This window comes from Spea bombifrons, chromosome 4 (assembly GCF_027358695.1).
Source record: "Spea bombifrons isolate aSpeBom1 chromosome 4, aSpeBom1.2.pri, whole genome shotgun sequence".
NCBI lineage: Eukaryota > Metazoa > Chordata > Amphibia > Anura > Pelobatidae > Spea > Spea bombifrons.
The window spans coordinates 27,101,539-27,127,680 of NC_071090.1; the positions used below are offsets into that span (position 1 = coordinate 27,101,539).

The following is a 26,142-nucleotide window of genomic DNA, read 5'->3' on the forward strand; positions in this document are numbered from 1 at the left end:
TGGGCCATTGGTTAAAACCAATAATCTGTTTGTCTCACTTTAGTACAAAAATATGTAGACTTTCCCAAGTCCATATTATGCACTTCCTATTGTCAGTTGGTATTTTGATATTTCATTTAATTGCAATGGATAAAAAAAATAATCATGACTGTCCTTCAATATCTACCACGCATTTCTTCTGCAGACCCTGCAAAAAAAAAAAAACCACGGAATTATAATATATGATATAATTATAATAATTAACAAATATAAATCAATGTTATATATATATATATATATATATATATATATATAAATTATAGTCTGTAATCCATATCTTTTATTGTCTAATTCCTTTTCTTTAAATTAATGGATATTTTCGTCATAAAGATTAACATTTCTAACCCTTTTATCTCCACAATGAATTAGGCCAACATAACTAATTGTATGGTATCGTTGTCATACACTGTAAATTTGTTTCATTTAACTAGAAGTAGCGCCTGCACATGCTTAAAGAAAATGTACTGTGGAACAAGAAAACCCCATTAATATATGAGAAGGATGGGTTTATTTTAGCCAGCAGGGTTGAATAGCATAAAATGTCAATCACGTGTAAAGGCGAGTAAGATATTACATAAGAATGACTTACAGAAAAAATAGCATTTTGCCTCTATGAAAGGCAAAAGATCCCACCTTAAAAATATTGTGGAACAAGAAAAAGTCCAGAGATATATAAGCTACTAAATTAGTAAAGATTACATTTGTTTGCACTATAAAACACACAGGGGGAATATGATAACCTTATAAAATACACTACACACCAAAGGTTGACTCTCTGTGGACCTTTTTAGAAAACACATGGCCATCCCTCAAGACTTTACAGTAAGAACAAATAAAATGCACTGCCTACAGAGGTGGCGATTTTTAATACAATATACTATATGTATTTAAGGAAGGGCTAGATGTGTTTGTAGAAAAGATAAGACCTTTTACGTCCCAAAAGCGTATGTTTTTCTATGTTCAAATATCATTATTGCTAACTCATTGAATTGTACTGCTGAAATTCATTAACTTACATTTATTCTTCCAAGTAGAATTACATCAGAGAGGAGCTAGTTCACCGAAATATTTATTTCTGGTGCCTTTTCTTGATATTTTAATTCAGACTGGAAAAAAAGGGAGACTGTGAGAAACTGGATACGGGTAAACAACAAATAGACATGCTGTGAAAAATACTTTGGAATTAGAAGTTACCACAAAGCGAAAGTTGAGATAAGATTAGGTCCTAAAACTGTATATTTATTTACTTTGTGGATTCCAATACTCTTTACTGCATTAAAATGTTCTATGTTATTCCTTCCCTGGCTGCCTTTACTAAAACTAGGAAGCATTAGCTTGGAGACTTCTTACAAGTGCTTAGTAGCGCTTCCATGGAAGTCCCTGGATCAGCAACCAATCACAGAGCTGTAACTATGATTTTGTTCCCTGCCCCACTCTGACGTCCCTTCCACGCAGAGTGGGGTTATTGTTCCCTTGTTCAAAGGAAATTTGACTTCCATTTCTATTTTGGGCTGGTTATAAGCCCATTAGTACATTCCGATTGATAAATGTCTGATATTTTCTTGTGTTTTGAGTTATTATAATTATAGTACACGGATTATACTCGTAAGGGCAGTCCATGGTGTAGAAACTAGAGGGCAGAAGATTCTTTATATGATGGACAATATAGTTTCTTAAGGAAGCTGTCTATTTGGTTGAAGATATACTGTATGCTATGTGTTATATCATTCTGGGAAGCAGGCACCTACATATTTGTGTAAGAGGGTTGCATGTTAAAAATGTGATTGCTGGGTGATATGTATTTTACGGGCATGCATGCGAGACAGTTACTGTATGATTAATATTGCATGAGTTAATGATTGGTGTGTGATGCATTCTTTTTACTTTCAATCCCCTGATAGGGCTCTTAGTAGAATGAGGTCACTAGGAGGCAATACTTGTAGATCTGTCCCTACACTATTATATTACTGGTAACTATACAAAGTTTAAGCGACACATGGAGGGGTAAAAAAAAAAACCGATAAACTGCAAATCCCACTTTGCCACCAAAGAGTTAAGGCATGTTCATGCATAACATAAGAAAATGGGGAATGGATACAAGGCAGGCTACCAAGCAATATCCTCCAATGAACACCAAGCTTTGTATAGCTACTATCTACGCTGCAGTAATGATGCCGGTTTACACTTTTCTGGTTGAATTTTTAGGGCCCTCCAGCTATTATAAACACAGGCTGCACTATGTTGTAGACTGCATGGGAAGCTGCTATTTGCCCTCATTCACATATGGGACCATAAATAGATGCTTTACGGTAACACATACGGCTGTATCTCCTCCTTACGCTAGCTGTTTGTTTATGATTTAGCACGTTCAATGACAGTAGTACATGCTTAAATCTAAAAAAAAATAAACCAGTACATTTAATAACTGTATAGTCTTACATCTTCACTGTCAGTTGAGTCAATGTCCTCTATTTGTGACTCAATTTTCTTTTTCTCTTTCTGCGGCAAAATATCATCCAGCCAACTTAGTTCATACAAAGAGAAAATCCATTCCATTGCCTTCCGTATACCAACAAGGGCCAACAACTTAAGAAAAAAAAAAACAAAGAAACAAACCAGAATTTAGCCGATTACAGATAACTGTTGGCTTAAATGTTAATTCTTTGTAAATAAATTGAAACAGAATCATTTTTGTGATAATTAATAAATGTGTTGCTGACATTTAATAGATGTGCATGTCATACATTGGATATCCTTTGGTCCATGACAGTACCATTTATTTTTAGAGGTTGCTTTGTTAGAGTATGTTAATCCCCCTAGTATAGGACCACTGAAATAAAACATGTTAAACCATTTTTGTGTTAAATGAACATTTACTTCTTTGTCTCTGAAGGGGTTTAATACATACATATGTACCACAAAGAACATTAAAAAAATTACAGATCCTACAGGCCTTTACCCCATTCTTTCTTTAACTCACAATTTTTTTCTCAGAATGAGGGGCATATTCTTTAAGGACTGGGAGCGTAATTTTACATCTGCAGACCAGTGACTTAAATACTGTGGGTGTAATAATACCTCCTTCGTGGCAATTTCCCAGCAGCCTGGTCTGCAGGAGCCAGCATATCTGTAACAACCCTTAAATCACGAATTGTTACACTGAAGGGATTTCTTAACATCGAAGACCCTAAGAATACCTCTAGAAATGTTGCACTGCTCTCTCAAGCAGCACAAACACAGTTGGAAACGTGATTAAGAAAATGTGAACAAGAAACAAAAATCCAATGATTCCATACCTCAAGTAAATATATTAAATACAAGCGTTTTGATCCCCTCTACAACCCAAAAACTCACCTGTGTACAAAAAATATGTTTGTAGTGTGCATTTTAGAAATAAAATACATTCTTGTTTTTCAAAATGCTTCATTCAGTTACATAAATAGTTACCAACTGTTCACAAAGTCATAAAAAATGTCTAAATGTTTCGCTTTTATGGAATCTGTCTAGTATTACCTCACTCCATTTTAAATGTGGCGCCAATTTCACAGAGAACCACTACACCTTCCCATCTGATCTGTTAACCATAGAGTATCCTGCCTCAGTATGTTATAGTGTCAATTTGCTCCTGTGTTTGCCCCGGCTTCACTCTGACTATCCTGAATTCTGGCTTCCTGACCTCAGCTTGTTGCAAGTCTTCCCTTGACACCAGGTCTTGGAAGATCACCACAAGGTCCCATGCCTGCTCAAATGCAAAAAGACTCAACCCAAGGGGGAACCGGTTGGATGGAGAAGAACTCTCCTGAGACTGGCGGGCTTCTCTCGTGGGGGACACACTGCACCAGCGTCTCCTCTGCAACACTGTGCGTGACAATGTTACAGTTTCTGTTGATTTCAAAACCTAAGTTCCACATAGCATATATATATATCTATATCTATATATATATAGATATATATTCTACTAAGGGCACACTAAGGCAGATGCTGCAGGTGCACAGCACTAAGTAGCTACAGTAACTGAGGTGCCCAGTGGGGTCATGTAATATCATTTAGGTAGAGGTAGGGTGAGGTGTGCAGGCTATCGTGATGAGAGAGAGTGTGTATGTATGTACAAGTGCTTGGTTGTAGAGTGTGAATGTATGTGAGTTTATGGTGTATGCTACTAATGTGTATGTGTTGCTGTATGTTGTTTGAGTGTGTGTTACTGCATGGTGTTGGCATTAGTGTGTTCGTTAGTGTATAGCATTAGCATGAATGTGCATTCTACTATGTGATGTTAGTGTGGGTGTTTGAATGAATATGTACTGTATGAATGTTAATGTATGGTGTTACCATAAGTGTGTGTGTTAATGTATGGTGTTAGCTTCAGTATGTGTCAGTGTTTGGTCTTAGAGTGTCAGGGGTGAGCCTAGAGTTTATGATGCATAGTAGAGGTGTGTGTGTATAGTGTTGGAGTAAGTGAGTGTGAGAGTCAGTTTGCGTGTTTGTGAGTGTTTTAGTTACGAGGGAGGGGGAAGCAATATGGCACTTAGGTACCACTAAGCCTAGGCTCACCCCTGAATTCTCTATTAATTTGTTTTACCCATCAGTACTTTCCAAGATACTTACCATTAAAGGGAAGATAATTGCAAGCAAAGTTGATTTTAATATCCATAAAATTACCAAACATAGTATCTGAATTAGAGTGAATAAATGGACTTTTCTTAATGGAACATGACGTAGGTAAATGAAGTCAGGCTGGTACTTAGGTGGAATAAGTACCAGTTGTAGTCGATCCATAAACTAAAAAAAAAGATACATTCTCATTAATAAAAAGCATTATATTCAAATATTCTTCAAGTGTATAAATGGAAAAATAATACAGAATAATTTCTTTTGCTCTGTGTAGTGGAATGAAGTGCCTACTTGACAAAATTAAGGATGGATACTACCAATTTAGATGATTCTTCTCACACCACAAAAGGTATATCATGCAGACCCTATGATAAGTGCTGGGAACGCTGGTTTCCATGCATAAAGAAGTCTGAACAGCCTGATCTCAACAGCCAGGGCACGAAAGGGAGAGTCTGATGGTCTGGACAGAAGAAAGGGCCCATATTGAAATGCCCAAGTAAGCAGCACCAGAACTATTAAGTATAACAAATGAGATATATATATATATATATATATATATATATATATATATACACACACATTTATTCATACTTAAAAGGGTTCACTGCAGGTTTTTTTGGATGAACCAGAGATTGGTTTCACTTTTCACTTAGAAAGTCAAGCAAACTCTTGCATGCAACCGCATGTGCATATACAGCACTTGTAATAAGATTAAACAGATTTAAAAACTCATACATGCTACAAATAATTATATGCAATGAAGGACACATAAAAAGTAAATACCTGTATACTTCCTAATGCAGCGACACCCATCTGAAGAAATATTCCATAAAGTACCGGCATGGGAATATACTAAAAATGAAAACATATATCTACATTAGATATACATAAACACTTTGCAATTGTTATTAGGCAAGCTACCACTAGTTATTTTTTGCCAAGCCCAGTAATGTCAATTTATCTATCAAAAAATACACTAAGTATATGTGTGCAAGGCTGAGATGCTGCAAAAGGGATCTTGACATTTTGAACACACCTCATTCCCTTATTCTGCCCTTTTAAAGAATGCCAAAATATATTAATTCCGCAGAATAGGAGACATATTTTAATGAGGGCTAATTATGCACACATGGAAACAGGAACTGTATGTTACTGATTCAACTGTGTATGAAAAAACATTATATGTTTATTAAACAGAAACAATCTAAAGATATAACATTTAGGAAAGTGACACATCTTTTAAATCTAACAAAAAAACATACAAATGGTAAAGTGGTGCATCAAATTAGCAGTTTATTCTTTGACATACCTTAAGAACTGGTGCTAGGAAAACTGATGTTCCGGTAAGTATAAACACAACCAATCCAGTAACTCTTTGTTCTCTGAAAAATCACACGGGAATTTATAATTTAAAAAAAAAACACATTTCTTAATAAAAGACACTAATATAATAAATAGAAAACTCTTTATAAAATATATGCCAATATTAAAGGAAACCTATATTTAGGCAATGATGATTTAGGCAATGATGTGTTTGCACAGAGGGCTAATCAGTTAAAACATAGCCTAGTAGATTTAAAAATAATATGGAAAAATGCTTCTGCAGGAGTTAATGGAGAAAGATAGCATTTGGGATTATTTACTAAGATCAGTTTTGCAGTTTTGAGATATATTTATTAGAACAAAGAGGAGCCTAGTACGATAGAAGTATAAAAGTAGGATATTACCTTTGCTGCGGTAATAAGGGGATAAGGAAAATAGTAAATATAACATAATATAATAATTAAAAAAAAAACAATGCATATTTGCTATGTAATGCTATCTACAGTTGTCAATTGACCCACCCAAATTTTATGCCATTAAAAAGGGCCACACCAGAAAATAAAGGCCAATGATAAAAAAGAAAACGCTTGTTAAAGTCACTTGAAAATATATGTTCACTATTTACCTGATTCCCAAGAACTTTGGCTGCTCTCCTGGAGCTGATTGAGTTGATTCCATTTTTAAGCTGTTCATGTGTGCAAGTGAGATCACCGTCGCAGAGACATACCAAGGAAGTCCCATGAATGATGTTACAATGATTAATATAGCTATGCAGAAGAAATCCAAATGAAGACCCGCGCCTTTCTGTACAAAATAAGGAAATTGTGTTTATGCTTTATATTAAAACATGAATTAGACATGTGCAACACAGAAATTATAGCCAGCTCATTACAGTGTAAATTCATAGTTTATGTATATGGATGAATACATTTCTGTGTATCAACTACTCATAAGTGGTATGAGAAATTACATATTGAAAAAAATGAAACAAATTCTTTGTTGTTAGAAAGGAACGCCTAACTTTTTTAACTGGTATCAAATTTCCAAAAATTTTACCTTTTACCTCAATCTACCTGACAATCACCTTCACCTTTTATCATACTGTCTGAAGCAAACAATACAAAGGATTATTGTAAATCATTCCAACGGACATTCTGACTAACGAGAGTCTAGGGAGGAACGTGCATTGCCATAAAAAATCAGCTCAGTGTTGTGTTTGAGCAGAGAAAGTCACCCAAAATATCACCTAACAACAATTACAGCCTCCAGGTCTGCAGATCGAGCAACTTAATAAAACCGGGTTTCTGTCAATGCTAACCTAGATTACTATGTACAGCGCTGTATTTTATGCTGCAGAACAATAAAATATTTTGTTTAAGTATGAGCAGGATAAGACACGAAAAAGGAGAGACTTAGATCTGAGTTTATTTTGTTCCATTAAGGAGAGTTAGTTATGTATAGATTGCATGTCGAATGTATATGATATGCATTTGAAGTGCACGCAAAACAAAAATGCACTGAAAAATTCTAAATTTGATTTCTGTAAACAATCATGAACACAATTCAATTAACCCAAAGCCAAGTTCCATTTGACCTATGGGGATCCAGGTGGCCCGTCCTTAGACTCCTAAACTTAATTTCCAGTATAAGAAAACCAAATCAATATGGATGACACTAGATTGTCAGGGACCCAAACTTGACCAGGGCCCCCGGTAAGAAGTAAATCATTCAATTAGCTTACCTTCAGTTTGTACTCTTTGCGATTAAGAATTACAGCAGTGATTTGTTGGTCCATAAACAGAAGGATTGTGATCAAGATTGCTGGAATGCTACTAAGCAGACATACCCACCAAGGGTTCTTCCCAAATGGAAACACTATCCAACTCCTATCGGGGTTTGTTGGCTTCAAAGACAAAAACATACTATGCATTAACATTGTAAAATGAATAAAGGCACAACAGATAGTAGGGCAGGTAAAACAGCAAGGACATTTAAGCATATTGGGTTAGTACTAGTTGACGCATTTGCCCGATGTGCCAGATGGCCAGCCCAGGCCTGCAGCAAAGCCTCCATAGCATGCTTAACTCAGGGCCGCTCACCCTAAAGAAGTGGAACAGTGGAATATGATGGCGGCGGCGACACACATATTTATCACTCCCCAAAACAGAATGAAACCTGATCACATACATTTCATACAACAAAGAACTTTCAATGTTTCTCCTATATGAGAGATGGAATTGTGTTCTTCTCTGGATATTACATGAACAGAATGTAGTGCACATAATGTTTATACTTCCTACAACTCAAAATGAATATACAAATTACAATTATTTTTATTCATGTTGTTTTTAATACTTTTCACTTACCTTAAATTCAGTTGGAACAATTAACTTTGGAGTGTCCAATCCGCAAAGTGCATCAAGTACACAGAAAATGAGGATTGTCAGAATTACTGAAAAATCACCAGTCAGCCTCCTTATCTAAAAAAAAACAACATAAAATGCAATAAAATATGCTTACTGAATTGTATCGTAGGAAAAGAAAAAGAACACATTTGTTAAAGATGATACTTTTATTGGCTAACTGGAGTATATAATGGATGGCTTTCAAGACTACATAGGTCTCGCTAGGCATATGTTTTATCTGAATCTAAAATTGCTCACACATTTATACAGTAACATTGGGACTAACACAGCAAGATACAGAGAGGAAAATGCAAATTTATTATTTTTTTAGTGTGCAAGTGTGTAATGTAGAATATGACAGTCTATTTTGTGCTAAACATTTAAAGCAAAGTATTAAGTAAAAAGAAAATAAAAATAAAACTTCAGCAGTCTTTTTTTTGTAATATTGACTGAGAACAAATTCAATCAGTACCACCTATACCTTCTGTCTAGGATGACCAGACTTACAACACCAGTATTTAAAAAAATATTTTAAAATTCATTGTTTTTAATTGATTTTCTCGCCTTATTTTTTGAAGGAGCCCTGATACTGTTGGGAGAGAATGCTCAAATAGAAGCGCATGCTGATTTGTTGTGTACCTGGTACTCACACCAAGGAACCTCAGGTTGTCTTATGACAGAAATGTTCCTGCTGGTGCAAACATCTTTGGTATGCTATAATAGTATATCCTGATGTCATAAATGTGTTAAAGCTAGGGCATCTGTGTGTTTTCAGTCCTGAAAGTAGCTCCAGCGCCGTGATATGCCCATACTGAGACAGAGCCAACAGAAATAAGCTAGTAAATGAAAGAAGTAATCATGCAGATCGTGAGGACAGAAAGTAAAGATGACTTCTCCCATTGTATAAGCACATAAGGCAGATATCTAATAGATCTACTGCTAGTTTTTAATCACTGAAATGTGTTGCTTTATGCATAGGTTTATTTAGTATGCTGAACCATACAATGACGTGAAATTTTCACTCAATGTACGCAAGTAAATGCAATAGAAAAACATCTTTAGAATGATGGAGAAGTATACTGTTAGTATATTCATCTGATAAATAAAGAAACAATACAGTGGTCTAATAGGATGGAGCATATTCCAGAACAAAAAAGACATGTTCAAAGGAATTTAGTGGTCAGTGGTTTTTTTGAGAGTTAAAAACAAACAAACTTGTGTCACCTATAAGTAAGATCCTGTAATGTACATTCAAAACTTTTTAAAGTACCTACATCTGATTGGGGTATGGCAATAAGAGAAGATTGCTAAAGTAAAGACCCGGATTGGTTGGATAGAAGACTTAAAGGAATATAGTATGGATGTGGAGTTGATATGCAAGATGGCTCATTTGTAAGAATCTTCTATCTTCTTCCAACCTACTACCACCTTATGTTACCCTACTACTCATCTGAAGAGAAGATCTCTGAGATCCTGAAAGCATAACTTTACAGCTTTTTTATAGGTTGGCCCAATCAAAGGTATCGATATTAACTGAAGTCTAATTTCTAATTTGGCTACATCTATTTTTCTTATTGATGTTTACAAATTATCCTGAAACAATGTATAAGAAATGTTCCAGCTAATGATAGGGTGTTTTTTTATTTTGCTACTTTGTGAAGTTATTGTTGAAAGGGGGCTCAATGAACTCCCTGGGTTTGAGCTGGATCCTGATGTGGTCAAAACAGCTTGAGGTGTCTTAAATGCTACAAACCTACAAAGATTACTGTTATAAATTATTTCAAGAACTTAAATAAAATATTAATTTTTTTTATGTTATATTAAGTTGCATACCGTTGTGGTCAGATATTTGCTGTTTTGAAAGTGCTTTAGAGATGATGTGCATAGAAATGTCCCGAAGAAAAGTATAACGCACATGAGATAAACATCGGGCACATAGCCGCAGCTTCCTCCCTCCAGTTGTCCTCCAAACTCCAGGCACTGACTTTTTGTGACATGTGTCCAATTTAAAAACAGTTCAGTATCCTAAGGAGACAATAACAGAAAACATGTATATCTTGAGTGATCATTCTTTAGTTAATTTGCAGATGTCCACAGGATTTAGTTGAAGGTGATTATTTTAATTGGACCAACATAGAACAAGTTGTAGAATTACATAAGCTTTTGTAAGCACAGAGATATCTTCTAGAGATAAAATAGTTTTCGTTAGAAGAAAAGACGCCCGAGGTTCTGACAGTTTATGTAACTACCGTATATCTATTTTTCTTTGTTAACCCAATAAAATGTATCATCAAAAATGTCCTTATTCAGATGCCCACGCAGATGTGCACTTTTTGACGTTAGGTAAACCTGCGCTCAGGTGCTTTTAAGATGTATTTTGCGAACAGTTATTTTATTATTTGTATGACAAATGAAGATTGTTATAAACTGACAAAACACAATCCTGGGTTTTTACTAGTAGTTATATTGTAAGGCTACTTAATTATGCAGATTAAACGATGTTAACAGTGCAGATTACCATATAGGATGAAGAGTTTGTTGTAACATATGTTGTTCCATTGCTTGTAGAATCATTTCCTAAAGCGAGAGTATAACATGTAATACACATATATTTTGAGATTGTTCAAAGTTAAAATATGCTGCTAATATTCTATTATCAACATTAATTTAGGTTGTTTTTATTTTAGAAATAAAAGAAGAAAACAACCTAAAATCACGTGAAAATGTTAAAGTGAAAAATAAATATGTGTTTCCCAAATAAAAATGCAGCTATCCACATAAATAACACTCTTCCTTAAAGTGTAAAAAATACAGATAAAAACAAAAATTATGGGGCGCAGAAATATATACGGGAAAAAACACCTGAACTAAATATAATAGTGTCTTTAATAATAAATATAAATATGCATTAGTGTAAAAGTGTCTTTAATATAAATAAATAAAATAAAAAAAATAAAATTAAAAAATAAAATAAAAAATCAATCTGACCAATTGGTCAGATTGATTTTTTATTTTATTTATTTATATTAAAGACACTTTTACACTAATGCATATTTATATTTATTATTAAAGACACTATTATATTTACTTCAGGTGTTTTTTCCCGTATATATTTCTGCGCCCCATAATTTTAGTTTTTATCTGTTTTTATTTTAGCTTATAAATTATGGGCATAGTTAAATGTATTAAAAATGAATATTGTTATATCATTGAGGTTGCCAATATATTTATAGAGTGAAATGTAAAGTCACAAAAGGTTTAAATCTCTTTAAATTATTGTTCAACTGGTTTCAATGCATTTCACATACCGTATTGGCTCGGATATAGGCCGCCCCCGTATATAGGCCGCACCCTAAAAGTTTGGTGCTTTTTTAAAGAAAATTTTTTTTCTTTAAAAAAGCACCAAAAAAAAAAAAAAAACATTCTGCCACTCTGTCTCCCCCCCCCGAGATATGCTGCCACTGCCCCCCCCGAGATATGCTGCCACTGTCCTCCACCCCCCGAGATCCCCCCGAGATATGCTGCCACTGTCCCCCCCCGAGATATGCTGCCACTGCCCCCCCCCCCGAGATATGCTGCCACTGTCCTCCTCTCCCCGTTATGCTGCCACTGTCCTCCTCCCCCCCCCCCCCGACTTATCGGAGCAGACTCCCGAGCGTCTTGCGGGGCCGGCGGGGGGCATCTACGCAATACGGTATACAACCGGAAGTTGTATACGCGTATTGCGTAGATGTCCCCCGCCGGCGCCCCGCAAGACACCCGGGAGTCTGCTCCGGTAAGTCTTGGGGGCAGAGGTAAAACGCATCGTGTGGACGGTCACCGGCTGCGGCGATGCAGGTAAACAACCCGGAGGCTGTTTACCCGCATCGCCGCAGCCGGTGACCATCCAGACGATGCGCTTAGACAACCTCCCGTGCCGGCAGGGGAGGCTGTCTGAGGACATCCGAGAGTAGGATGCAGGTCCCCTGCACCGCTGCGGGGGATCTGTATCCTAACCCCGCTGCCTGCCCGGCGCCCGGGACTGCATGTCCCGGGCGTCGGGCACTAGACCCCGAATATAGGCCGCACCCCCACTTTAAAGTCTTAAAGTGGGGGAAAAAAGTGCAGCCTATATTCGAGCCAATACGGTATATTGCGTACACATAATAAGGGCTTTCATAAATTATGTTCAGATACCTGTTCTAGGAACCCCATTCTATTCTCACTTCATTCTACCTCCCTTGCCAAACTAATTTTGTCCTTTGATTTTGAGTAACTCATGTAGGCCGGTGACTGGATGTCTGCACAAAATGTCCTAAAACTTAATCTCTCCAAAATTGGACTTCTAAACGGTTTCCCTGAATGTCAATGGTACTTTCATCACGATTTCATCACACACTTGCTGCCTTGTTGTCACCACTGACTCCAACCTCTCATTCACCCCTCACATCCATCTTGTATAAAAATACTGCCACCTATATCTAAAAACAATGCTCACATTTGCACTTACTAACATAAGATGCAACTAAGGCTCTTATTCATGCCCTCATCATCTCCTGTCTTGACAATTGCAGGCCCGTCTGGGCACCTGTCTTGCCCCCTTACAATCCATCATGAATGCTGCCAGGCTTATCTTCCTCACCCATCCCTCTACTAACACCTCTGGCCTCTGTCCGTGTTCACAACAAGAAATATTTATGTGGGTGAAATATGATGGTGCTATATAAGTCAATAAATAATAACACATTTTAATGGTCCTCTGGTCTTACCTTTGTCAAGAAAAATGCAATCACAGCTATATTGGGTAACGTTATTTATAACATATCCCCAGTTAATAGGAAACTGATCCATCATGTTCACCATTTTCTTTATCGCATCATAAATGAATATACAGCTTATAAGTGCACAAAAGCTTTCTTCCGTAAATCGGGTGAAATATTGTACCAAGTAACTAGCATCAGTAGCCACCAACACAATGCAGTAAAATGCCACCCAAAGTCCGATCCAAAGTCGAAATTCCAAGTATTCAAGATTATAGTCTCTAAAACATAAAAAGTAGTAACATATTTGAGATGTGAGTTTGTGCACGACTTGCACTGTCACACATATTTACACACGTACACACTAATGCTCACACACACTTTATATATTGACATTCATCCTCACACACACTTACACATACACAAACCTGCTAACACACTCTTGCACAGACACATTAACTATCTATTTCAGTGCAGTAATAATGAATACTTACTTGCTAGCATTATACAGTAACCTCTCAAAAACCAGGACTGGTCCTGTGCTGCTTAGTATGGTAAGAGGCTGACCAGAAAACAGGCAAAATAATGCACCGCATATTGCAGTACCTAGGAAGTTTTCAAGGACTCCCTAAAAATTAAATAAAGTAATCAATATTTAGTAACTAAAATAAAAAAATATTTGGTTGTTGGTTGTGTGCAGAAGAAAAGCTGTAATTCATTAATGGCTATGAAAGTAATAGACAGTACATACCTGCATATTGTCTGTAGCATCACCCAGCATACCACCAAAAGTAATGGCATTTGTAGCAGTTGCCAAATAAATAAATAAAATAGACGAGAAACATTGGATATTGACAGCATCATAAAAATCACTCCAGTACCACGGTGCTTTCCTTCTCACATCTTTTACAAGTCCTCCAAAGAACCTTAATAAGACATACATATTTTTATGTCACAAACAAAGATCATGATTTGTCTTTAGTGAATATTGCTTGGTCCTAAAATATAAACCCACACTAAAACAAATATACAAGAAAAGACACACTCCCCAGCACATTATGAATTACTTCATACGCAATATAAAAGTATATATCGTATTTAAAATGTATTAATTTAAATAATTTATTTCAAAGAGATATGTACGATGGTGGTAGACTTGATAGTTCATACATCAGTATATCAGTTGATACAAAGAGCGCCTTCACTAAAATATATATTCTGCAACATTAAAATCAAAACAAAGGAAAAATCTAAAAGACTGCATCTAAAATAAACTGAAATGTATTTGTATTAGAGGTTATTAGAAACCATACTTCATTATGGAAACAATCTCAAATCAACTGATTACAGTTGTCAAGTTACAGAGGTCAACTTAAACAGCAAGCCATCCATAGAAACAGGTTGACCTGTTGTTGAGTTGGTTATCATGTTAAGCAAGTCTGTCAGCAGCCAAGTTCTGGGTTTACCTGCCGAAACCTGAGGAGTTGAGCTGAAGCTTTTAACCCGCCTATTAACTCTACTCAAGTGGAATTTCTGTAAATAAACAAATTGTTGCTGTGTTGGAAGTTAAATCAACCTGTGGAACCTGACTGTGGAAACTGTTGCCTTCCACTCAAAGATAGAAACATTACAGGATGACCTTCCTCTGAGGGTAAACCTTTAATTTTAAGAGATTAGAACATTTGTCTTACTTTCCAGTTCTTTTCAGTTCCTCACTGACGTGCGGATATCCGTGTGCCAATTTTTCCTCTGGATGCAACGGATTTCCATTACAATGTGTTCTCAATTCTCGCTGTAGATTTAGTTTTCTGTTGGAAAGAAATATTCAAAGTGTGACTAGTGTTTTTTTTAAAACGTTTAACATTATGTTTGTATCAAATTCATACAAAAAATTATTTTTTCAAACAGTAAAAGTTAACTTTCATCACAAACCATGTCTTTATTATGCATTTCAGATTTGCAGCAACTTATCCTATAGGAAAATTACTCTCTGCTATTATTCAGCTTTATTTAAGGCTAGTGGTCACATAAAGCCATTTATTATCACATAGTTTTGGCTCCTTTTTAAATCATAATAATAACAGATATCACCCAAATGGCCCTGATCAAAAGTTTACATACCCTTGAATGTTTGGCCTTGTTACAGACACACAAGGTGACACACACAATTAAAAGTGGCTTTTTAAATTGCAGTTATTGTCTGTGTATAAATAGTCAATGAGTTTGTTAGATCTCATGTGGATATACTGAGCAGGCTATATACACTGAGCCATGAGGAGCAGAAAAGAACTGTCAAAAGACCTGTGTAACAAGGTAATGGAACTTTATAAAGATGGAAAAGGATATTAAAAGATATCCACAGCCTTGAAAATGCCAGTCAGTACTGGTCAATCACTTTGGGGGGATCTCTTGATACCAAGCCAAGGTCAGATAGACCAAGAAACTGCCAGAAGAAGTCGGGCTACAAAGAAAAACCCACAGGTAACCTCATGAGAAAGACAGGATGTTCTGAAGAAAAAAAGAAAAAAAACAACGATACTAAAACATAAATGAGCTTCATGGTGAAGTTGGCAGAAGGAAGCCTCTACTGCGCCAATGCCACAAAAAAAGCCTGGTTGCAACATACATTGCCTCATAGACACCTAATACAAAAGACTGCACGCTGTCATTGATGCTAAAGGGGGCAATACGCAGTATTAAGAACTAACTATGCAGACTTTTGAATACGGGTCATTTCATTTCTTTCTTTGTTGCCTGCTCACTAGTGTTTTCTTTCAAGATGGTACGCTCTACTTCAGTTGCATGCTAACGCTTGACAGACAGGGCCGGCCCAAGGCAAAATGCCGCCTGGGGCGAATCTTAAAATGCCGCCCCCCCCCTTATCTACCCTTCCTCTCCCTCCGTCCCTGCTGCCGCCCCCCCCCCCTTGTACTTACCTTTCAGCAGTCCTGCGGTGAGTCTCCCTGTTCGGTCTCGGTGCCGGTTTGTAATGCTGAGCGCCGGAAATCTTGTGGCACTCAGCATTACAAGCCGGCACCAAGACCGAACAGGGAGACTCGCCGCAGAGGAGAGAGAGGGGCACCGAGCGGATACTGACCACTCGGTGCCCCTTTCTCTCTCTTGCGCTTTAAAAAAAAAAAAAAGGGCTTGGGGCGGCGAAGTGCCGCCCCTTCAAAAGTGCCGCCTGGAGCGGTTGCCCCACTCGGCTCCATTGTCGGGCCGGCCCTGTTGACAGATATACTTTAACAAAAGTTTATTAAATATAAATAAGAATAAAAACAATAGTGGTCCTCTTGGCTTCCCATTAATCAAGAGGGGACAAATATTCTCTCACCCAGTTTGTGGTGGGTAAGGGTCATACTATCCCTCACCTCCATTTCCTGTGGGATATTTGGAAGGCATGAACCCATCCCATGCCTTGTGCGAGTGGGTTGTTAAAATTAATTTAAGTAGACTTTAGCCCAGCTTGTTCTAGATTGCTTCAGCAACATCCTATGCCCAGACACCTATATATTGTCATTGTAATGGAGTGCAATTTCATAACTAATCCTCATGGGTGTACAGAGCTGTATGCCCCCTCAGCCTGTATCTCTTTGTAGACAGCAGTGGAAAGATAAAAAAAATAAAAAATAAGCTGTGGTAAACATTCATTACCATTCAAGATCTAGAACTGTTATACGTGGAATTGTGTGGAAAAACTCCACATAATTCTGGTGGTAGCCTTTACATTCTAGACAGGATAGTGAGGATTGAGCATATTGTCAGACAGATGTGGGCATCTTTATTAATGGGCCATGGGCCATTGTCCATTGCCATCTCCTCTGCTCTTATGCCGAAACCACCTCCATCACTTCTGTGATGACGCTGTGGTTTTATCATTGAAGTTCTTTAGATAATTAGGAAATGATAAGGGGAGAAGAGGGGTAACCTCTTATTATTTAGGCAATGTAGCCAAAATAGCTCTCCAGCGGTTGATGGTCTCTTGTTTCCATTGACGACTGAACAATATGGTAGCTAAAGTTCAACAGCTGGTGAGCTATACATAGGTTATCTGTGTGTTTGAGATGTATAATTAGCACATTTACAGTTTTCATCTGTTTTGAAAAAAGGTTTATTATTTTTTTTTTGTATGTAAAAGTCAATGTTAGATAACTACCGGATCAGTAGTTATTATATATACCTTTTCCGAGGTGGAGGAAGAAACTTTGGTGGCTGAATACGAACTGTAGGATCCCATTTGCCAGGTGGTAAAACTGCAAGTTCGTCTAAAAATTCATCGATTCCTGCAATTAGGTCTCCTTTGCTTAAAGCATTATATGCAGTTTTCCTGAACAACTAAAAATAATAGTAAAAATAGTAAAAATAATAATAAAAGTAGATTTTGCACTGTTAACATGTCTTTTTAATGATTATTGGGACTACAGTACACTAATTATTTATTCATTTTATACAATTAAATGTTCGGCACAAACAAAAAACCTTTAGAGTTGGGAGAGTCGGATAAAGGACTTTGGAAGAGGCAAAAGCAGGTCTTGAGGCCAGTTTAGAAGAAGAATTATACTTGATAGGCACCCAGCATTAGCCCCCCACCCAATAATGTCTATGTTTTAAGGAGCCCCAAGTCCAGCCATCGTGACTTGTCTCTGCAGTGTTCCTCTTGGATGCATTGTTCCCACATTCCACATCCCCTTAATGCCAGAGGTGATATGTTTAGCAAATTACGTACCTCATCTGTGAGTAATGTAGCAATAGCTCTCCCGATCTCGTGATACGCTTTATTTCTGTTTCTCGGACCAAGAAGGATAAATAGAAACCTAGAAATTATAATAAATAATAAATTATAATTAAATGTCAAAGTTTGCAAATAAAGTAAACAGTTATACTGTACAAGTCACCGAATAAACCAGGTATTAATATGCTTTTGTCAAAATCTATCAAAATGAGCTTCTCGGTAGTTCTAGGTTTTGTGGACTCTAAGAAAAAAAAGATGTAGAAGTGCCTTGTCTCTAATTGTAAATGCTGTCGAGGTTATACTTAATAATGAGAAAAATACAACTCCTATTTTTCTGGGAAAATTTATTTTATAAATAGATAAATACATTAATACAAAAATAATGCATAAAATAGGAAACTCATGTTAAATGGTAGTGCCACCTATTTCCTACAATATGAAACAAATACAAGTAGGTTTTAAAAACAGACAAAATGCTATGTATTTTGCACCTTGTAGCTGCATGCTGCACACATACGTGGGCCTTAATTGGATCGTAAGGTGTTAATTTGCTCTCTTAACATTTGGAATTCTTGCCCAGCAAGTTCTGACAGACTGTTTGTTTGTATAGGTTTTACGCTGTGCTGATTTTTACATATGTTACTTAATGGCTCAGAGAGATTTTTCTATTTATATCAGTACTAAAACTATCTGCTAACAACATTGGTAATTGAATTTTTTTTTTTTTTTAAAAAGCACACACATTATGATTAATTAAGATTAATAGCGGTAATAGAAACTGGCCTCGTGCGTTTTGGTAGGAAAGCTTTCTTTTGTGCACTCTTGTAAACATATGCTTATGTTATTATTATTATTTCCCTCAATCTGTCTGGAGTCTAGTCATATGGGCAAAATTAGTGAGTAAGCATGGGATTATATATTCATTGTTTTATGTATTCATAGTCTTATGGAAAGGTAAATGCCCATGTATTACAGTCAGTAGCCAGCCATTTTTTTAGGCCTAGAATTTATTTGGCAGTAACTCCTAATTTTTAGTTAAGCTGTGAGAACTGGTTTGGAGTATATTTCCACAAACCACAGTATCAAGAATGAATAGTTACACTGACATTAGTCATTAGTTTATGAGCGCATACTGTTGAGTTTTTCTAGATTGTAAGCTCTTTTGGGTAGGGCTCTTGTTTACCTTTTTGTTTCTGTAAGTCCAGACTGTTATGTGATGCCATACATGTTATGTCCTATTTACCCATTGTGCAGCACTGCAGAATATGGTGGCGCTATGTAAGTACTAATACATGCATAGTTCTTAAGAACAAACTGTACATATGTGTAATATAGTGTACCCTTTTATAATATTTATAGACCAAATAGACCTGTGCCACATATTTAATAAGCCCATGTTTTTCCCCTATAGGAATTTTGCAGGAGTTTGCACGTGATTTAGCAGAGAAGTTGGAGCGTTAGCTCCTCAATATTATGAAGGACAAACTTAAAGTGAGGGCTGAAAAAGATTTGATGCCCACTAAATGTTTTAGTTTTGTTTTTGTGTTTTAATTGCAATGCCACATGTTGCTAGTAAGGTTCCTAGAGTAACAGTGATTTACAACATGACTGGCATCTCTTTTGAGTCTTTAAGCATTGGTTAATGTGCTATATTTTGCAATATCGGGCTGTCATTTTTCTAGGCATGCCTCCTGTGCGGAAAGTTTCTAGCCCACCTCTGGTCAACTTTATTCTGCGAGAACGTGAGCTAATTCATATATAATCCATAGTTCAAATATTGATGTGAGTTCCAAAAATATTGATTCTGAACATGTTTGTGGAACCTTCCTGTCCCAACTAAAACGGTTACTGGTGTGTTTTGTTTAGAAAGGAAATCATTCATAAAAATGAATTTAACTTTCTATACCATTTACTACCCTTCCTACCTCGGGATGCATTTTGTAACTGGATTTGTTGTAAACTAATGGAATAAATTTCCAACCCTTTAACATTGTCATATTCTAAAACCTTTGACAGCAGTACTATCCATATGTATTACCTGGAAGGTAAAACAATCTCAGTCAGAGAACCAAGCACCGTTGCTTCTTTTAATCTGATAAATGCAGCAAAAGGCTCTGTCAAGAAGTCAACTTCACCAACAAGAATATTTGCGGCTTCTGTTCCTTCAGGGATCTTCTTTTGAAATCTATTTTTTAACTAAAACAAACAAAAGGCAAAACAAAATTATATTTATCATAGTACGCTAAACATTCCTATCTATCTATCTATCTATCTATCTATCTATCTATCTATCTATCTATCTATCTATCTATCTATCTATCGTTGAAAAACCAATGTAAGCTAGGAAAAGTGGATGTTCTAAACTGTTTTGTATGCTACATGATTTGTTTTTTTAATAAAGGAGGGTTTTGGTTGTCATTTACTATTTCTTGAATACATATATAGTACTGCTGTACGACATATTCTTTCTTGATGAGCATTATGTGAGCATTATGAGACGTAGCATATTTTGTTATTTTTTTACATCTTGCCCAGAAATGTCTTGCTAAGGCTGCAAGGGTTGACTGACATTATGACCTCTGTTTGTGGCATGTTTTAATAAAAGCTAAAGAGTATCAGCCCATTTGTTATAACCTACCCACTGCTTGAAATAAAACACAGAATAGATGATAAATAAGTAAAAACACCTACCTAAAGTGTGAGGTGCTTGCCCAAAATTCTACAATTACCTACTTCATAAATTGATAGATCATTTGTAAATTAACAGAAAAAATATTGAAAGAAAACACAATAAATATGTAGAATCAATTATGGTTGATAACCAAAAATAAAAGTAGTTCTGGACTCGGTTCATCACTAGTTGGATCAATGATCAATAAATACCGTATTTGCTTGTTTATAAGTTTATAAATGCTCTGAAAAATACCCCTCTTCTTATATTCGAGGTCATCTTGTAATCACACCTCAAATAGAGGTCTGACTACAAGACTAAGATCCAGATCCTCCGCAGCGCTGCAGGGGACCTGGATCCTCCTCTATGCCAAAAGTGTAGCATTTTGGGCCAGCGCCTCACTTTTTTGGGCCTCTGTGTTTTATTTGGATTTTATGAGTGAGAGTGGACTACACCCATTTGAGTGCAGCGGCCAGTTTGTTTATGTTTTCCCCCTTTTTCCCCTGCCTGTGTCCATTTGGAGCCCTAGTGTTTAACCTGTTTACCTGTAGGGTACTCCACCTGAACTTATTGACTTACTATAAACTTTGTTGAATAACCCAGGAGGCCAAAACAATACCAGGTCAGAGCCAGGCATCAACAAAGCAAACCAATCCAGGTCAAACCAGGTATCAGGAACTGAGGACAGGACGCCTGTTTTGTTCACTGAACAGGTTTAACCATAGCTAACTGCCTATATAATAATATTATTATTATTTATTGCTTTATATAGCACCATCATATTCCGCAGTGCTATATGATATGTTAACATTACTAATATAGTATTTAGCAGTGTTTGTGCATTTGTAATAAAATACTTTATCCTACCTATTAGAAGAATATTTTTTTAATATATAAAGCTCTTCTGTTTTCTACGCAAATGAATTCAGTCAAACTAATTAATTTACAAAATATACCAACATTATATCAACAAAATTACAGTTGCTAGGTTGTGTAATTTACCGTTACAACTCTTGTATCATTATAAGCTACTCTTCATTTAATGAGAAATTTATGACGGAAGAGATGAACAGCTGGACAGAAATAGGGCTTCAAGAAATTAAGAAAACCTTTCTTCCGTAGCCATTTTTCTGTTCTTCCCTTGATCCATTTTTATTGTTACAATGTTGAATACATTTTGATGCTTTATAGTCAAATGTTTCATTTTGTATCCCTTTTGTTATATTTTGTAATTTATAATGTTCAAAGGTCCAGGTCTCTGAACATTTACTTATTAAATTAATATTTTTGGTTTGCGAAGGTGGATGCATCCTATCATGTACATGGCATTTCATAACACATGGTAAACAAAATAAATGTACTGTAAATGAAATGTTTGAAATATAGTAAATGTTCATAATCATTGTCTACGTGCTTAGGTCACAAAAGTGGTTTGGAAAATACTGGTAAAGAGTAAAGAAGCTGTAAAATTAAAATGATGTAGCCCACCTGGTCTTTTAAAGGTGTTTCTGAAAATTCTATACTTTCACCGTTCTGAGAGGATTTGCTTCCTGCAACATAAACATAAAAATACAGAGTATGTTTTAATAAAATAAAATAAGGTTCCTAAGAGCAAAAAAATAAAATGTAAAAAATTTGAAAAAAAAAACTACCCAAACACCTTGTAAAGATGTACACAATAAAATATCCTCTAAAAGGTGTCCAATACAAGAGACCATTTTGCCCATCAAAACACTCCATATGTGAGGTATCTCTGTACTTGGGATGCTGCCGAATATAATTGTTTTTGGGTTGTTTTTTTAGCAGTGGCAGCTAACGTGGGAGAAATCCTAAGCAAAATTGCCAAAAACATCATTATACATTATTATAATGCTAAAAAATATTTATGAATATAGTTTCAAAGGAAATCCATGCTTTTCTTTAAGAAGAAATAAATAATTTATATGGAAACACTAAACATGAAAGACTCACCTCTGCATGATGAGGTTAACATCTCTGCCACCATTTTTCTGCGTGATTTCCGTGTCTGATGTACATACTTTTGAAGAAGGACGTATAATATATTTTTCTTCTCCTCCTGACTTATTGATTTTTTAGTAATGTTAATATTTACTACATTTTCTACAAAAAAAAAAGAATGTCAGTTCATTATTATAGGATATAGAAGAAGCTAATATATATAGTTATATATAGTACACATTCATGTATAATAAGCATGCTACATTTTACAGGAAAACTTTCAAGGTCATGTTATTTTGCATTATATGTGAGATTTTACAGTAGTGTCTATCTATATAAAACTTTAGGTATAATATATGGTGTTTCACCAATATACTAAAATATTTACAACTTTTTTTTAAGTCAAATCTGAAATATCTTGTCACCATTCATTTGGTTAATGCTTCCCTTTGGGCATCTTCCAAATCTAAAATGATAAAATAAGATTCAAAGTGGCAATGTTGTTGTAACTAAGAATTTTTGGAATTTGCTGCATCAGCAAATATATCCTCACTCTTAATGAATTAACTAAACTGTAGAAGAAGTGGTAAATATTTTACATACCCACAATGTCTTTAAAAGTGCATTTTTCTGTATCCAAGAGAATAGTTCCTTTGTCAATGCTTGTTCTTACTTCTAATAAGCTATGTAGGGTCAGGGTTGTGACATGAGGTTTACTCCATCTCTCTCCTCCATCTTCAGTTTTTTCTTCAAATCGAATCCATCTATACCATCACAATACAAATTAGCAATGTCTTTGTTAAAATTCGAATCTAAACAGTTAATGAAAAGCAACTTTTAAACACCACATTTCCATCAGCATGTATCGTGACATGTATCTCAGAAATGTGATTCTACATAGCTTAAAATCGGCATACTATTATATGAAATGTTCCTTCTAATTGTTCCACTTTTATCATTTTACAACAGAATTACTATATGTAATCTCCCTCGAGTCCATAAAAACAATTGCCAACAAATGTATTGAATACCTAATGGACAGGTGTGAGGTGGAATAAAAAAAACAATTAGAAAACAAAACAGCAAACACATAAAATGAGATCATTAAACTATTAAAGTTGTTTCTATTAGAAATTTAATACATTATTGTTATGCTCCCAAGAACAAGAGGTGGTTTGCTCCCAGGCATAGCAGATGATTTCGGTGAATGTCATTTCATATGATAATTTAATTGGAAATAGAGACATGAAGTCCATGAACTTCAACCCTGCTGTTGATCCACAAGCAGAACAATTCCGTCTTAAGTCCAAAATAGCAACTGCACTTCTTAGTGAATCAACAAGCCATAACTAATCATGTCCTTATAACCAGTTATATCTCTTTATATTATTTCAATCATCAGGCCATCAGTTACCAATAAAGTAATGAATAAAAAAGACTAGATCAGCTTAGCAGAGCCGACAGGAATGAGAGGAGACCCGACATGAAATAAAAATGTGGACTGCAATATTACAAATAAATCCATATTCATGTGAAATTAGCTTCAGCAAACACTATAAAATATATGCAAACATAATTCTGTTTGTTTGGTTAATCTAAGTAAATTAATCCAGTATAAGAATTCCTGATCTATGCATCATTCCCTTTCTGTTTTTGGCAAAATAGAAGTAATGCCTGTGTTCTTAGGTCTGTTGTGTTCTCTTTTTCCACTTCACTAACCGCTTATCTTGTTTTTTTGCCCGTTTACTGCCCCTGGCTACTCTAGCGGTACAGTTAACACTACCCCCTACAGCCTCTCAAAGCCTGCAACACATTGCTCCATCTTCTCACAATTCTGCCTTCCCTTCAATGTGCCCTCTATAGAGACGGTCTATACCTGATCCATTCAAACGTTAATCTCTTATCCAGTAGAGGACACCAACTCTCGGTATTACTTCACTACACTGTGCTCAGCTGGACTGTTCCAAATCATTCTCCACCTCTCGTTCTGTTCTTTACTTTTCTGTAGATAGCTCTCCTAATCCTGGTCCTCCACGTTCCTCTCTGTTCCCACATCAATCTGCAGCACACTCTCGCCCTTCCTCCATACCTTATGTTTCTCTATCACCCACTCCTCGATTGTAAACCTATTGGATTGATTTGTCTTAGTCTGTCAGTTCTAATTTTGTCATACTGCTTGAATAGATGTATTGTATGAAGTGTTGTGTAATATCTCCAACAATTGTTTTGGCCTTCAAATGGTGACCTTTGTCGATGTAGAGAAAAAAATGCCAAAATTAAAGCAAATAGCCAGGAGAAAGTAGTAAATAGAAACATAGAAATAGAACCATTTGAGCTATCTAGTCTGCTGTTTTTTTTCCTGCTTTACAGACTCAAACTTTAATCGGTCCTTGATCTTGTCTTATAGTCAGGATAGTCATATGCCTACCCCATTCCCTTATTGTGTTAAACTCTACCACTTTTGCAGGGAGGCTGTTTCACCTTCCTTACAGTACATCTATGCCTCTGACCCTATATTTTTACATTATGACCTCTTTTAAAATAAACGTCCCTCCTTCCCTTTATGTATTTAAATGTTTCTATCACTTCCCCTTCTCTCTTTTTTCTTCCACAACCTTTACATATTGAGATCCCCTTCTCTTTCCTCATCATTTTTATCCTGCAAGCCATTTTAGTAGCCCTTTTGTAGAATGTCGATGTCTTGTGGTGGGGTCCTCAGAACTGTGCACAATGCTCTAGGTGAGGTCTTGCTAAAAATCTGGGAATCATAATCCCCTCCTTCTGCTACTAATGCCTTTAGACATAGAACCTAGCTAAGGGAAAAGACCTACCTGGCTTCACTAGATTATTTCAGAGAGAAAGCCTCATGGCCATTTGTATTAAGTACAAACAGGTGTAATTCTGGTGAACAGAAATCAGATAAGGTGTGATGTCTGTTAATGACTAAAAAATGTAGTAAAAATATTTACCTTTAGAATTCCATCAGTATCTATAAAATGTGTGGAACTTTGGGAAGTGAGTAAAAGTGAGGAAATTCAAATTTGGAAAGGTAATGCTTAATATTATGAGGCACATGTATATGCGTAATATTATGTGTGTAATAATATCTATAGTTCATTGAGTTCATATAGCTATTGAGTTGTAATATGGTTAAACAAATTGTATTTACTAGATATCAATGAAATCTGACCGCCAACCTCCCACCCAGCACATAATACTTACGGTGTTTGCTCTATTAAAATAGAATTGAATTAGCCATACATTTAAGAAGGTCTAATCATAGATTAAAACATATCTGCCATGTTCTTATTATTTCAATTAACAAAACCATACCTTGCTGTCTGTCTCCATTCCACGTCTTCATGTACAGCAACCAGTTCATTTAACTGAGTGAATAACAGCGATTCGGTTTCGTCATTATCATCCTCGCCGAGCATAAATTCAACCTTTTCTGCGCTCGGGATTCTTCTACTGCTAAAAATACTACGATTCGCAGATTGAGAAATAATGATGGAACTTCTGCTTCTCAGACCTTCCGATCGACCACAACTTCGATTATCATATTTTGTGGCATCCGTTTCTTGGTGACTGAGAAACCCTTCATTGTCTTCTAATTTCATTTTGCAAGTGACAGATATGTGAAGGCACGAGCAGTGGCCAAAA

General features: G+C 36.0%; 1 protein-coding gene across 1 annotated transcript; it reads right to left on the reverse strand.

Moving 5' to 3' along the window:
• LOC128491119 (electrogenic sodium bicarbonate cotransporter 1-like) lies at positions 1-26,142 on the reverse strand. Its single transcript, XM_053463325.1, has 22 exons — positions 25,813-26,142; positions 23,083-23,243; positions 22,492-22,641; positions 22,009-22,070; positions 19,888-20,045; positions 17,844-17,931; positions 17,298-17,452; positions 14,809-14,925; positions 13,869-14,043; positions 13,612-13,745; positions 13,127-13,398; positions 10,897-10,955; positions 10,212-10,403; positions 8,340-8,453; positions 7,715-7,876; positions 6,599-6,777; positions 5,960-6,032; positions 5,434-5,502; positions 4,645-4,818; positions 2,479-2,625; positions 1,056-1,145; positions 1-187 (listed from the first exon to the last, which is right to left on the reverse strand). Exons 1-21 carry the CDS (start codon positions 26,097-26,099, stop codon positions 1,092-1,094), a joined length of 2,982 nt encoding a protein of 993 aa, XP_053319300.1. The 5' UTR covers positions 26,100-26,142; the 3' UTR covers positions 1-187; positions 1,056-1,091.

Bases quoted from the DNA above. Each gene is read 5' to 3' on its own strand.
- LOC128491119 (XM_053463325.1), bottom strand. From the start codon at position 26,099: ATGAAATTAGAAGACAATGAAGGGTTTCTCAGTCACCAAGAAACGGAT. The intron at 14,926-17,297 runs GTATATATAATA...TCTTTCCAACAG, and splicing joins CTTCCTCCACCTCGGAAAAG to AAAACTAAATCTACAGCGAG. The intron at 8,454-10,211 runs GTATGCAACTTA...GTTTTTTTTTAG, and splicing joins GCAAATATCTGACCACAACG to ATAAGGAGGCTGACTGGTGA.